Source organism: Lontra canadensis, unplaced genomic scaffold (assembly GCF_010015895.1).
Source record: "Lontra canadensis isolate GAN:19392208 unplaced genomic scaffold, GSC_riverotter_1.0 scaffold18, whole genome shotgun sequence".
In the NCBI taxonomy this organism is placed as follows: Eukaryota; Metazoa; Chordata; class Mammalia; order Carnivora; family Mustelidae; genus Lontra; species Lontra canadensis.
Window position 1 is genome coordinate 13,266,680 of NW_022631012.1, and position 14,960 is coordinate 13,281,639.

Consider the following 14,960-nt stretch of genomic DNA (forward strand, 5'->3'; position numbering starts at 1 on the left):
AGGAGCCGGGCGGAACTGGTCCTCCCCGTTTTACGTTGGAGCCCAAGGCACTGCTAGAGGTTGCGCGGAATGGTTCCGGTTTACGTTTCGTGTCCTTGTACACTTATTAAAAGAGCTCTCTTTCGCTGTCAAAAGGTACCAGGTGCGGATAAATTACATTGTCTTCCTAGCTGTAGTCATTTTGGTTTGAAATAGGAAGGAAGGAGGAGGTAAAACGAGGCGAGGAGGTGAGAGGCATACTCTCTAATCCGTCCCGCGCTCGACTTCCGGTAGCCCGAAGACTCTTAACTTCGAAACGTGGGTCTATGCAAGGGATTTTTGTTGTTGTTGTTGTTTAAACAACAGCTGTGCTAGCTGAAGTGGTAAGTAACATCACTCAGTCTCCTTCACTTACCGAGATTTTTTTTTCTTTAAGATTTTATTTATTTGACAGAGAGATCGATCACAAGTAGGCAGAGAGGCAGGCAGAGAGAGGGGGAAGCAGGCTCACCGCGAGCAAAGGGCCCGACGCGGGGCTCGATCCTAGGACCCTGAGACCATGACCTGAGCCGAAGGCAGAGGCTCAACCCACTGAGCCACCCAGGCGCCCCACACTTACCTAGATTCTTGATAAGCTCTTTGTTTTGGCTCTTGGGCTGCTTCAAGTGAGCGTACCGGGCGGGGAGGGTGGTGTTGGAACAGACTCATTTAGAAAAATTTATAGCGTATTATTGGTAAGTGCTATAGGAGAAGATAATTGGGCAGGTCCTACAGTGAAGGCAGTTTTAAATAGAGTTATCAGGCCAGTGAGACCTGACTTTTGAGCAGAGACTTGGACGTGAGGGATGGAACTGTCCAGACGTCTGAGTTTACGTGCTCCAGAGGGAGAACACTCAGTGTCTAGACCCCAAGGCGGAAATGTACCTGACTTGCAGGAGTTGCAGGGAGACTTTTGAATAGGAGTGAGAGATTGAGGGGCTTGAGTCGGGAAGGTTCTCATCGTTTCCATAGTCAGATTTTTATTACTTGGGGGTGCTGTTCGAGACGTTTTCTTTTAAAAATGCAGTAAAAATGAGCATGTGTGAGTTGAGAGGAAAATAAACATAGTTTTCTCTTTCGGGAATAGAGACACGTTTTCCAACTTCTCTTGATAAGACTGAGAAATTCAGCAGTAGTACTTCCTGAAACCATCAAGAAGAAAAATGGTAAGTTTTGTACAATTTTTTTTTTTTTTTAAGATTTTATTTGTCGGAGAGAGAGAGAGCACAATGGGGGGAGAGGCAGGCAGAGCAGGCAGAGAGAGAAGCAGGTTCTCCCGGCTGAGCAAGGAGCCCAATGTGGGACTCAGTACCAGGACCGCGGCATCATGACCGGAGACCAAGGCTGACGCTTAATCTACTGAGCCACCCAGGCGTTCCCAGTTTTGTACAATTCTTAATGTCTTTCATTATAAATAATTTTTAGAAATTCACTCAAGGGAAATAAAACTGCATGGACTTTAATGGCAAGACAGAAATGGTAAGACAGAAGCACACACTGGATGACTGCTCTAAAGAAAACCAGAAGCAAAATTACTTTTAAATTCTTCAGTGTTTTCACTTAAAATGCACAGAATTTACTTTTTACAGAAAAAGATTGATTACAACATATACATGGAAAGAGGGAGCTGCAGAGTATACCCAGGTGTGATAATTTTAACTGAATCCTTTTGTTCTGGATCTAAGGTGGCAACCAGAGCTTGACATAGAAGACAAGCAATGAGAATAATGCTCTGTATCCCTCCCACCCTACCCCCGGCTCACACACTCCTGCCCTCTATCAACCTGACCATACTTTCTGACTGCTAGAAACTATTGGGAGAAGAGAAATGAAAAAGGAAGCCTCAGAGTAACCCCCAACCCCACAATGAAGCAGCAAAAGGAATGTGCAAGTTACTGGAACAGCAGCTAAACAAAAAGCAAGCAAGGATAATATGGTTACCTCTGCACATTTAGGATCTAGAAACACAGAAGACTGTTGTCTTTAGTGAAGAAAGGAATTGTTTTTAACACTGTCACTCAGAATTAAATTACATAAGGGAAATGGTGGAACCTCTGTTTTGAAAAGTCATTTTCTTACTGTTTTTCAATATAAATGATGTTGGTGTGTTGCCATTTAAATCAGTATTACTAACATGACCATTGTTCTCATTTTTATTGATGAAAAATTCACACTTAAGTATTTCCATTATAGTATTTACTATCAAATGTGTAGGGTAGATAGCATTTTACATTAACATATTCATCTTCTGGAGTTTTTTTTTTTTCTATTGTTGAAATAAGTTTTGAAGAAGTACAGCTTACTCTCAGCTATGAGGACAGTTCATCTCTGAAATGTTGTTTTTTGTGTTTTCATTCAGATTGTCATCTTTATCCTAGTTTGGGAAATAAATACAGTGCATAAAGTCATGAAGAAATCTCATTTGTTATTTTTTTTTCTCGTTTTTAGTCAGTGACACTGCATACAGATGTAGGTGATATTAAAATAGAAGTTTTCTGTGAGAGGACACCCAAAACTTGTGAGGTGAGTACCATTATGTACCTATAAGTTAATGAGTTAATGCAGCAGGATAACCATTTTGAAATTACCTATCCTAAAAAACAATGAACACTTGTATATAAAACCAGTGTCAGGAAAAACTAGGCATCATAATTTCTCACTTAGTTTCTACTTACTTTTTTTCTTTTTTTTAAAAGATTTTATTTATTTAACAGAGAGAGAGAGATCACAAGTAGGCAGAGAGGCAGGCAGAGAGAGAGAGAGAGAGAAGCAGGCTCCCCACTGAACAGAGACCCCTCCCACACACCCTGCAATGCACGGCTTGATCCCAGGACCCTGAGATCATGACCCGAGCCGAAGGCAGAGGCTTTAACAAACTGAGCCACCCAGGTGCCCCAGTTTCTACTTACTTTTGATGTTAAAGGTGGAGCAAAGAAAGGATTGATAATTTTTCTTTAACTGCAGAGTCGTGGGTATCTTTTTCTTTTCATTTTATTAGGATATTAGGTAAGAGAACTGTTTCTTACATTATTTTAATTATTTAAATGACAAGGAAAGGAAAAGTTAGCTCTCTCTATATATTCATTCAGCAATTATTTATGAAAGACTATCTTGCCAGGGTTAAGGAATATAGTAATGAACAAGAGATATTCCTTGCCCTTACAGAGCTAATACTCTGAGAAAATAAGTTGGGGGCGGGAGAGTCATTCTAGAAAAAAAATGATTCCAGATCATGATAATGCATTGTAGGAAACAAAGCATTGAAATGGAGACTAATGGAAAGGAATTATTTAAAAGAAGTTGAGGGCAGGCCTAGCCAAGAAAGTGATACTTAAACTGAATGCAGAAGGTAATGAAGGCATTTCCACAGAAAGAGATAAAAAGAATATTCCAGGTATAGAGATAGAAGTACAAAGGCCTTAGGTGGGTAAGCCTACCCCTTTCAGATGAATTTTCAGAATGATAGTGGGGTTAACATAGTAACAGAAAGAAATTATTAACACATGAGATGTAGAGGTAGGATTGTCTATTCTATTCCAAGAACAAAAGGAAGCCATTAAAGTGTTTTGGGCAGAAAAGTGAGATCCAAAGTAATCCCTAAAAACATAAATGCATTGTTAATGGTGTTTTTAGTAAATAAGACTGTTTGCTCATTGCTTTAAATGCGTTTCTGTTACATCATTTCCCAATCATTATTTTTACTCTTTTCAGAATTTTTTGGCTCTTTGTGCCAGTAATTACTACAATGGCTGTATATTTCATAGAAATATCAAGGGTTTCATGGTTCAAACAGGAGATCCGACAGGTAAGTTTCTCCATTGATATCTAGAGAATTGGGTACATAGTATAAAGAGAGTAGACAAAAAATAAAAAAAATATTTAATGTAACACAGTATATCGACTATGCTCAAATTAAAAATAGTTGGGGGGTTGTCTGGGTGGCTCAAAGAGGTTAACTATCTGACTCTTGATTTTGATCCAGGTTTTTTTTTGTTTTTGCTTTTTTTAAAGATTTTACCCATTCATCTGACAGAGATCACAAGCAGGCAGAGAGAGAGAGGAGGAAGCAGGCTCCCCACTGAGCAGAGAGCCTGACGCGGGGCTCGATCCCAGGACCCTGAGATCATGACCCGAGCCGAAGGCAGCGGCTTAACCCACTGAGCCACCCAGGCGCCCCTTGATCCAGGTTTTGATCTCAGGGTTCTAAGTTCAAGCCCCGCTGGACTTGGAGCCTACTTAGAGAATATATATATAAAAGTAATTTTTTTTAATAAATAAAATTAATTTTTATAAAAGAAAACCAAAGATATAAGCACATAGAGTTTTTATAACCTGGCTACCTTACCATAGCAAGAAATTTTTTAAGTAGAAGCTACTGGCATCTAGCTTTAAATTAAATTAGGATGGGGTGCTTGCGTGGCTCAGTGGGTTGAGCATTGAACTCTTGGTCTCGGCTTGGGTTGTGATCTTGGGGGAGTGAGATCAAGATTTGCATCAGACTCTGTGCTGGGTGCAGAGTCTGCTTCAGTTCCGTCTTCCTTTCCCTCTGCCCCTCCTGCTCATTACACTGTCTCTTTTCAAAATAAATAAATAACATCTTAAAATATCAACACTATTGACAGTAAAAGGATTTCTTTTTTTGTAGAGATACTTTATTTTTCTGGTCTGTAAAGTGAAATTTTGAGAAGAGAGGACATATCAAATTTTATCTTTATTTTTTAAATTTATTTTTGAGAGAGTGAATGCATGTGCGCGCACCGGGGCGGGGGATGACAATGGGGGTGGGAGGGGGAGGCAGACTCCCCACTGAGCAGGGAGCCCCATGTGGGACTCGATCCCAGGACCCTGGGATCATGACTAAAGCTGAAGGCAGAGTCTAAACCAACTGAACAACCCAGCCACCCCAAATGTTATTTATATTTAAAGAATTATTGGGGTGCCTGGGGAGCTCAGTTGGTTAAGCATCTGCCTTTGGTTGGGATCATGATTTCAGGGTCCTGGGATTGAACCCCATGTTGGGCTCCCTGCTCAGCAGGGAGCCTGCTTCACCCTCTCCCTCTGCCTCTCCCCCAGCTGTGCACTCTTTTTCTCTTTCACACAAATAAATAAAATCTTTAAAAATAGATAAACAGGGGCACCTGGGTGGCTCGGTGGGTTAAAGCCTCTGCCTTTAGCTCGGGTCATGATTCCAGGGTCCTGGGATCAAGCCCCATATCGGGCTCTCTGCTCAGCAGGGAGCCTGCTTCCCTTCCTCTCTCTCTGCCTGCCTCTCTGCCTACTTGTGATCTCTGTGTGTCGAATAAATAAATAAAATCTTATAAAAATAAAATAAAATAAAATAAAAATAGATAAACAGGGGCGCCTGGGTGGCTCATTCGTTAAGTGTCTGCTTTTGGCTCAGGTCATGATCCTAGAGTCCTGGGATGGAGCCCCACATCGGGCTCCCTGCTAAGTGGGAAGCCTGCTTCTCCCTCTCCCTCTCCCTCTGCTTGTGTCCCCTCTCTCGCTGTGTCTCTGTCAAATGAATCAATAAAATATTCTTAAAAATAAATAAATAGTTATAAAATAGCCCATATGTTTTAGAAACTGAAGCCACTTGGGTGGCTCAGTTGGTTAAGTGACTGCCTTCAACTCAGTTTATGATCCTGGAGTCCTGGAATTGAGTTCTGGCATCAGGCCCCCTGCTCAGTGGCTAGCCTGCTCCGGCCTGTCCTCCCTGCTCCTGCCTGTCCTCCCTGCTCCTGCGCTCTCTAGCTCTGCCTCTCTCTCTCTCCAGTAAATAAACTCTTAAAAAAAAAAAAAAAAAAAAAAGGAAAAGAAAATCAACCTTTTCAACTTTTAACTAGATACTTTGGTTTCTGTTTTTTCTTTTTAAGATATTTTATTTATTTATTTGACAGACAGAGATCACAAGTAGGCAGAGAGGCAGGCAGAGAGAGAGAGGGAAGCAGGCCCCCCGCTGAGCAGAGAGCCCGACGCGGGACTCGATCCCAGGACCGCGGGATCATGACCCGAGCCGAAGGCAGCGGCTTAACCCACTGAGCCACCCAGGCGCCCTGATACTTTGTTCTTTGTAATTAGAGACTTCTTTTGACTTGTCTTGTAACGTAGGTACCGGAAGAGGAGGTAACAGTGTCTGGGGCAAGAAGTTTGAGGATGAATATAGTGAATATCTGAAGGTACACCCCTGGGGCTTCGGCGATCTGTGCTCTCGCGCCTCGTTTACACGTGAAAACTTGTAGTACGCACGTTGTGAATGTCATCGGTTAGTCATTAGTATACAGACTTACTTTTTTTGTAGTTTTAGTAAACTTGATAAACGTCAGGGAGAAAATGGCAAGAAATGCCTTAAATGTATTTTGGAATATATAAGTGTATTTTGGAATCTCACAATCCCATGTATTTTAGTATTAAGTGAGCTTATCTTCCGCTCCAACCTGAAATGTTTAAGCGGTAATGTACCGAGAGGGCTAGATGTCCCGCTAGGTTAAAGGGAGGGGCAGAGCATGGTGAAATTAGAGATTTTTATTTTCCCTCCTGTTTTTTTCTTTTTTTTCTTTTTTAAATCTATTTATTTATCAGAGAGAGCGAGTGAGCACACAGGCAGGCAGAGAGGCAGGCAGAGGCAGAGGGAGAAGCAGGTTCCCTGCCGAGCCAGGAGCCTGAAGTGGGACTCGATCCCAGGACGCTGGGATCATGACCTGCGCCGAAGGCAGCTGCTTAACCAACTGAGCCACCCAGGGGTCCCTGTTTTTTTCTTTTCACATTTTTCTTTCACATTTTCTTGATTTTTCAAATTTTCTAAAGAACCTTTTCTTTTTAATTTCATATAAAAAAAATTTATTTTTAAGTAATCTCTACACCCAGCGTGGGGCTCAAACTTACAACCCCAAAATCAAGAGTTGCATGCTTCATCAGCTGAGCTCATCAGGTACCCCACGAAACATTTGTTGTTGTTTCTTTTTTTTTAATTAAAAAACTAATGCATTCCTGTTTTTTTTTTAATTTTTTAACTTAAATTTAAAAAATTAAAATAGTATGATACGATCTTAGCTCAAAAACAAGCAAAAGAAAAAAATATATTGTTTAGGCATATTTAAAGATAGTAGAATAATGGTTCTCGGAGAGGTTGAGGTGATAGATAAGGAGTATACAGGCATATGCAACAGTTTGGTAAGTTGGATTCTTAAATCTTAGAAATAGATTAATGAGTATTAAGTACTAAGGGGTACATTACACTCTTGTGTATGTATCAAATGTAACATTTGGGAGTCACCTTTTAGGAAGACAATCAAGCATTAATATCTTTTTTTCACATTTTTAAAATTCAATTGATTGACATATAACATAGTACTGGTTTCAGAGGTACAGGCCTGTGATTCATCAGTTTTATATATTATATATTACATCACATGCCCTCCTTGATGTCCATCAAAACATTAATATCTTGATGTAGCTATATTTCTGTTGCTTGTCTCACTAGTGTTTCCTGATGAATAGCTAAAGAGAGAATAATCATTATTGGCAGTGCCTCCTTATAACACAGTTCTGTCATGTGTTCCATCTTATCAGTAGAGTCCTTTTAATTCTTTAAATAATTACTTGTATAACAAATACTATCATGAAATTAGAGCTGTAGGAAACCTTCCCTTAGATTATTCAGTCCTGGGTCATGAACTGACTGCCCTTGGGTAGAAGACCCAAGATATATTCTCAATAGCCATTGGCTTAAAAAAAAAAAGTTTAGTGCTATCAGGCAAGAGATAACACCATTCCTTTTGCCAGACTCCATCACTCCCCAATATGTACATTCTGTCCAATTAATTTATTACCTGCTGACCCTTGTGAGCATTTGAGTTATGAATAAACCCCTGAACTAGTCCAACCACCCTCCCTTGTTTTACAGATACAGAAACTAGCCAGAGTCCAGTGTATATGTGAAGAGATTATGGGGATTTTGGTTTTGTTGTATGCCTGATCGTTTCATGCCAGCATGTTCCCTAATATAAATGTAAGGATTTCTATTATACCTTGGTATTGTGAAAAATGTTTGTGGCTGTACTCCTCCAAAGTGAAAATGAAATTAACTGGGGCATGTGATTTGATACATGACCAATTTACATACAAGTTTTAGAAATACAGATAATACAAAAAGTGAACGTTTGGATTAGCCCTAATAGAAGCTGATTAAATGTTTTCTTGGTCCCTTAAAAAGTACAGGTCTTGTTTCAGTCCTATATTTGGAATATTTATATTAAAACACAGGTAAATATTTTGACCTATCTTTTACAGCACAATGTTAGAGGTGTTGTATCTATGGCTAATAACGGCCCAAACACCAATGGATCTCAGTTCTTCATCACCTATGGCAAGCAGCCACATTTGGACATGAAATACACAGTATTTGGAAAGTGAGTATTTTGGAGTCATCCTTCCGTACTTTCTCTGGGCTTTCCGATACCAAAGAAAATCTTACGACTGGTTTATATTAGATCCATTTGTAGCTGTGCTGTGTGAGTACTTTGATGGTAGTATTCCTACCCATTGCTGTTGTCTAAAGGCATAAAAATGAATTTTTGTTTCTGAAATTTGACTCCTATCCATGGCAAAAAATCAATATTTTTTATTGTCCACTGAACTAGGGAATTCAAAGAACTATGAGCATGGTCCTTTCAGGAAACTGTAATTGCTATAATAGGTATTTGGATATTATGTTTCAATCTAAGGAAATTTTCATCCATTTAAATTGTTTCTCTTTCAGGGTGATAGATGGTCTGGAGACTCTGGATGAATTGGAGAAGTTACCAGTAAATGAGAAGACCTATCGACCTCTTAACGATGTACACATTAAGGACATAACAATACATGCCAATCCATTTGCACAATAGCTATAATAGATCTGGAAAAATATTTGGCAGACTATTCAAGGAACACACCTATTGTGGTTTACCCGGTTTTAATTATGTAGAAAGATTACATCATCTGCCTGCCTGTTTATAGCTAAGATCTTCTAAGAGTTGGTGGTACCATGAGGGCCCAAACAGCTTTCATTTCCATTATTACAGCATATTTTTTACTATAACTATTATCTAATGTATTTAAGTTCAATTTTTTAAAAAACTCTTCTACTTGTAATTTTTTGTTATACATAAACATTCATATATAAACAGCATTTTTGAGCACTCTGATTACATATTCCTGCCATATCTTGTCCACATCCTGGAAGTAGTCTTTTCCATTAATTATTCACTTTGTGCAGTTAGAGTAAGGGCAAGATAGAGATGACCTAGAAAAGCCAGTCAGTCCGTTTTGCTATTTTCTCTAGTCTGTAGATTTACAGTAAAGGCTCAGAGAAGTCCTCAAGTACAGTTTAAGCACTCAATTTCCCAACTCATTTGCCCATGGAACATTTTTGAAAGCTTATCATTTACAGTATTGCAGGATAGAATTCTACAGGTGATCCATTTGAAAAATGCAGTTAGATGGTTAAGAGCACCAGTTGTAGAGTCCTGGACTGTGTTTGAATCACAGCTCTACCTCCTACTAGGCAGGTTAACATCTCCCAAGTTTTCTCATCCCTGAAGACTCCTCCCCTCGTAAGACTCATGAGGATTGAATCAAACAATGTGTGTAAAGCTTCTGGAATGTGATAAGTGTTCTGTAGTGAGTAAATGGAAGCTGCTCTCCTGACCTTTCCACCATAGGGCTCTCACCTAATCAGTCTTCATTTAGCAAGCTATACTATTGATCTCATCAAGAACTATATTCTTCAGGGTACCTGGGTGGCTCAGTGGTTAAGCATCTACCTTCGGCTCAGGTCATGATCCCAAAGTCCTGGGATCGAGCCCCCACAATGGGCTCCCTGCTCAGCAGGAAGCCTGCTTCTCCCTCTCCCACGCCCCCTGCTTGTACTCCCTCTCTGTGAAATAAATAAAATCTTTAAAGAAAAAAAAAACCATATTCTTCAGTCTGCTTCAGTCACCTTGATAGTATTCCTAAAACTGATGCCCAGCATTTCTTGGTTTGTATCATTTCTGCAGATGGCTGATCTAAGTATTTTCTTTCTTAACTACAGTTTGGATGTCAGCTTGCAATATCCTCTTAATTACCATCTATACCTTTTGCTAAACTAATGTGCCAGTTATACTAACATCCTCACTTTGGTTTTTTTTTAAATGAGCTCTGTGCCTAATGTGGGGCTTGAACTCATAACCCTAAGATCAAGAATTGCAGACTCCACCTACTGAGCCAGCCAGGTACCCCTAAAGCCTTCATATTTTGATTCAGCCTTTTAATTGAATCATTTAAATTTCTAGACTTTTTTTTTTAAAGATTTTATTTATTTATTTGACAGAAATCACAAGTAGGCAGAGAAGCAGGCAGAGGGAGAAGGGGAGGCAGACTCCCCACTGAGCAGAGAGCCCGATGTGGGGCTCGATCCCAGGTCCTGGGATCATGACCTGAGCTGGAGGCAGAGGCTTAACCCACTGAGCCACCCAGGCGCCCCTCTCTTAAGAGGCTTTTACTGATTGTCAAGATGTTTTGGTACTGACTGGCACTCCCTCAATTTTTATTCTAAACTCTGCTTTTGTTTTTTTTAAGTGCTAGTAAATGGTGGGTTTTGGATTTTTTAGAGCTCATTCTTACAATGTCTGTTTAGTTATAGCTATAAAGATCGACAGAGGGATAGTCTGGCTGCCCACCTTGGGCCTGTTAGGAGACATCTTGAGATCAAAATACATAACACTATCTTCTGTCCATTCACACTGAGTTGACTGGTTCACACAGATCATCACATTGGCAGTTGAGCGGCGGATACTTTGTTCCATGTATTAATTGACTGTATTACTAAGACTAAGGCTAGAATATTGTTGATCAACCAAATTCTCTTTAAGAAGAAGAGTAATATGGCTTCCCTTTTGGACCAGAGGTTAGCAAACTACTGCCCTCAGGCTGGCCACCTGTTTCTGCAAATAGCCTTCATGGATCTCAACCATTCCCATCTTAGGTGTTTTCTGACTGCTTGGTGCTACAGTAGCAGTATAGATTGGTTGTGACAGAGAATAAAAGGCCTACAAGCCTAAAATATTTATTATCTTGCCATTTAAGAAAATTTGCTAGGGGCACCTGGGTGGCTCAGTGGGTTAAAGCCTCTGCCTTTGGCTCAGGTCATGATCCCAGGGTCCTGGGATGAAGCCCCGCACCGGGCTCTCTGCTCAGCGGGGAGCCTGCTTCCACCTCTCTCTCTCTGCCTGCCTCTCTGCCTACTTGAGATCTCTTTCTCTCTCTCTCTGTGTCAAATAAATCTTAAAAATCTTAAAAAAAAAAAAGAAAATTTGCTAATCTTTGATCTAGAATATCAGAAGTTGCCAGATAATCATTATTTCATTGCAAAGGGAGCTTGATGAGCTTAACGGATAATGTAATCAATAGATACGTGATAGTTCCTTCACTACTCTAAAAATGTTCCTGTACCTATCCATTAGGATACCTAAATCCTGTTAGTTCTTGGTTTGGAGCTCTTTGAAAAGGTTTTATTTATTTATTTGACAGAGCGACAAAGTACAAGCAGGGAAAGCAGCAGAGGGAGAGAGAGAGGCAGGCTCTCTGCCAAACAGGGAGCCCTATGTGGAGCTCGACCCTAGGTCCCTGGGATCATGACCAGCGCTTAAGGCAGATGCTTAACCGACCAAGCCACCCACGCATCCCAGGAGAGCTCCTTCTGTAGGCCTTTGGTGAATTGAATAGTTACCATTTATACCTTGGTTAAACCTGGCAGTTTCCAAATCCATTTAACAATATCTAAGCTATGTTGGGTATTTCTAAAGATATGTATTCTCATCTTTTTGTTCAAAAAACAAAAACTAGAGGTGCCTGGGTGACTCAGTCTGTTATGAGTCTGCCTTCAGCTCATCATGACCCCAGAGTCCTGGGATCGGCTCCTGCAATAGGCTTCCTGCTCAGTGGGGAGTCTGCTTGTGTTCTCTTGCTCTCTCTCTCCTGTGTCAAATAAATAAATAAAATCTTTCTTAAAAAAAAAGAAAGAAAAGACTAAAACAAGTAAGTAATTTATTGAGTTTCTTCCAGACTTGTATGTGAAGGAGCACACTCTAGGAAGCTAACAGATACGTAAATAGATAAATTTTAATACATAGGACTCAACTTTTAATCAGTTTAGCAAACTGGATAGATTAGTTACTATTTCACTAGTGAATTTAAATGAAAACGAATGGTTCTTTTCAATTCAGTTCATACCAACTATAAAGGTAGGGATGGGAACTCAATATGATATTAACTCTAAAGCAAATCTAGAATAAATGATAATATAAATTTTTAAAAGCAAATTACAATCAGGTGCACCTAACTGGCTCGGCTGGTAGAGGTTTGTGGTTTCGAGCCCCAAATTGGGTGTAAAGACTATTTAAAAAAATAAAATCATGGGTGTCTGGGTGGCTCAGTTGGTTAAGCGTCTGCCTTCACCTCAGATCAGGATCTTAGGATCCTGGGATACAGCTCCGCAGAGCCCCACATTGGGCTAGATCAGCAGAGCCTACTTCTCCCTCACTCTCAAGTAAATAAAAAAATAAATAAATAAAATTAAAAAATTTTAAAAAAGCAATATCTGAAATCCTTAAAAAGAAAAGTTATTTCATAAACTGTGTTAGGATAATCAGTAAATTATATGAAGAAAAGTAGCAAAAGAATTTTACCCCACATGCAATTTCTACCCCAAATTGCAGATGCCTTAAAAGGAAAAAACACCTCTGAAAAGGAAAGAATTTCAGTTTACAAACATCACAAACATAAAGACAGAACAAGTTTAACTACATAAAAATCGAAAATTTGATTGCAATTAAAAAACTTCAAGAACTGGAGTGTCTGGGTGGCTGAATTGTTAGGTGTCTGTCTTTGCCTTTGGCTCAGGTCATGACCCCAGGGTCCTGGGATTGAGCCCCTCATTGGGATCCCTGCTCAGCAATAAGCCTACTTCTTCTCTCACTCCCCTTGCTTGTGTTCCCTCTCTCGCTGTCTCTCTCTGTGTCAAATACATACATAAAATCTTTAAAAAACAAAAAACAAAAACTTCAAGGACGAATGAGAGCTGTATACTCCAAAAAAGCAATGAGATATGAATGCGCAAATAATGAGAAAAGGGAAAACGTTCAACTTCACTAATTAGGGAATAAAGTTGCAAGTTTCCTCCAAATTACCATTTTAAAATCTGTGCACTATGTTTGTTAGGGTTGTGATAACGAAGTACCAGAAACTGGGTAACTTAAAATTCTCTGTTAAACAGACTACAAATTTAAAAAAATCAAGGTGTGAGCAGGTTAACTCTAAGGTCTCGCTTTGGCTGGCAGAAAACCATTTTCTATCTTCACACAATCAGTGAGTGTCTGTGTCCTAATCTCTTTAAAAAGAAAGATCAGTCAGACAGGATTAGGACCCACCCTACTGACCTCATTTTAACCTTAGGTAGGTCTGTAAAGGCCGCATCTACAAATAACTCACAATCTTGGGGCGGGGGATCGGCAGTTAAGACTTAAACATGAACTGGAGGGACATAGTGCCACCCCAAAACAATCAATAACATGCACTAAAGAACACAGAAAATAATCTCATGAATGAAAATACCAAGTTAGTAATTGTTTAGGTGTAAGGGTTTGCTAAACTTAAAACCATTTCGGAAACTAATTTTGGAAGTATATACCAGACTTTTTCAAAGTTCATCATCTTTCACCCCTGTAATCTTACTGTTTGGATTTCCAAATTGCTCTGTAGTCCTTCACTGCAAATATTACCTGTAACAGAATATAGCTGATGCCCATCTCCTACATTGTTAGGCTTGAGAACGTATGTACAGTGCTTAGCACAATAACTAGCTCTGTAACTATGAATACCTATTATCCTTCAAAGATGGGGATTCCCTAGGTTTACTTAACATTCAGAAGTGCTAAATACAACCTGAATTTCACAAGTTATTGTGATGAATTTCTCCCTCTGTGAAATATTTACCTCCTATTTGGGGACCCTGACCCCAATACAAAGATTTAAGTATTAGTGGTTTTATAAGTATAAATGGTTTTAAAACCATGAAGAGAAGGGTCTTATGAAATGCAGACTACCATAGAAATTTGGAAATTCGTATTCCTCATCACTTTTTACCCAATAATTGTGCATCTGTGAAGGGCTGGCTACATTTGTTGCTCTCCCGTGCAAGTGTGAACAGTAAAATTATACCTAGTTGTAATGTTTAATTTTATACGTTTTCCACTAAGTTTGGGATGAGTAAACAAGAAATAAAATGGAGGAAGGGCGCGGGGTCAGGACTGGCAATTACTTTGGTCTATGAATATGTAGTTTGATGATTTTGTTGTTCAGAGGCTGTTTCCTGATACTCTTTCTTCACGACCTTCCACTTACCGATTAAGAGTTCACTGGCCTTGACAGTGGAGAGGACTGGCTCAACGCCAAAATGTTTAACTATGAAGGGTCCTCACTTCCATTTCCAAGCTCTTGCCCGCTCATTTCCTTGAGAAAAATCCTTGCAATCCAATTTCAGTGTGTGTGAGTCCCAACCACTGAAGACTCAACTAGTTTAAATAGGTCTCAGAGGCTTAGCAAAGTCGAAATACAATTACTTAATTTAGAGCTACATGACAGAGATCGTGTTTTTTTAAAGGATTGTTCGGTGGCTGCAATCAGTGTACAGGCTATTTAGTATCACGGTCCCTCACTTTCTCTTGTCCCCATCGTTCCCAAACACCACTTTTAATGAGCGCGTTCGAGACTCGACTCTCCAGTACTTACATTGTTCCCTCAGACCAAGACGGTCCCCAACATGGCCGACACGACTCCCCACCTCCACCTTCTGTCTTCTGGCTCCCCACGCAGCGCCTGCGCACACGGCGGCCACCGCTGTCTCCTTCCATCCCTGGGTG

The 14,960-nt window shown here is 40.0% G+C and overlaps 2 protein-coding genes across 3 annotated transcripts in view; one reads left to right on the forward strand and one right to left on the reverse strand.

The window, feature by feature from the left end:
- The window catches only part of NIF3L1 (NGG1 interacting factor 3 like 1), a 37,487-nt gene extending 22,611 nt beyond the window's left edge, over positions 1–14,876 (reverse strand). Inside the window, exon 1 of the mRNA XM_032860112.1 lies at positions 14,830–14,876. The gene's annotated coding sequence lies outside the window, so the exon portion shown is untranslated. The remainder of the gene's footprint in view (positions 1–14,829) is intronic.
- Positions 17–9,206, forward strand: PPIL3 (peptidylprolyl isomerase like 3). Of its 2 annotated transcripts, none has more exons than XM_032860114.1 (7): positions 17–142; positions 1,106–1,184; positions 2,467–2,541; positions 3,730–3,823; positions 6,130–6,197; positions 8,311–8,429; positions 8,780–9,206. In XM_032860114.1, the coding sequence occupies exons 2-7, from the start codon at positions 1,182–1,184 to the stop codon at positions 8,904–8,906; spliced, it is 486 nt and encodes a 161-aa protein (XP_032716005.1). In that variant the 5' UTR covers positions 17–142; positions 1,106–1,181; the 3' UTR covers positions 8,907–9,206. The 2 variants fall into 2 exon arrangements, with proteins under 2 accessions (XP_032716005.1, XP_032716006.1); XM_032860115.1 differs by lacking the exon at positions 17–142 and adding an exon at positions 338–362.
- Positions 14,877–14,960: the final 84 nt, after the last annotated feature.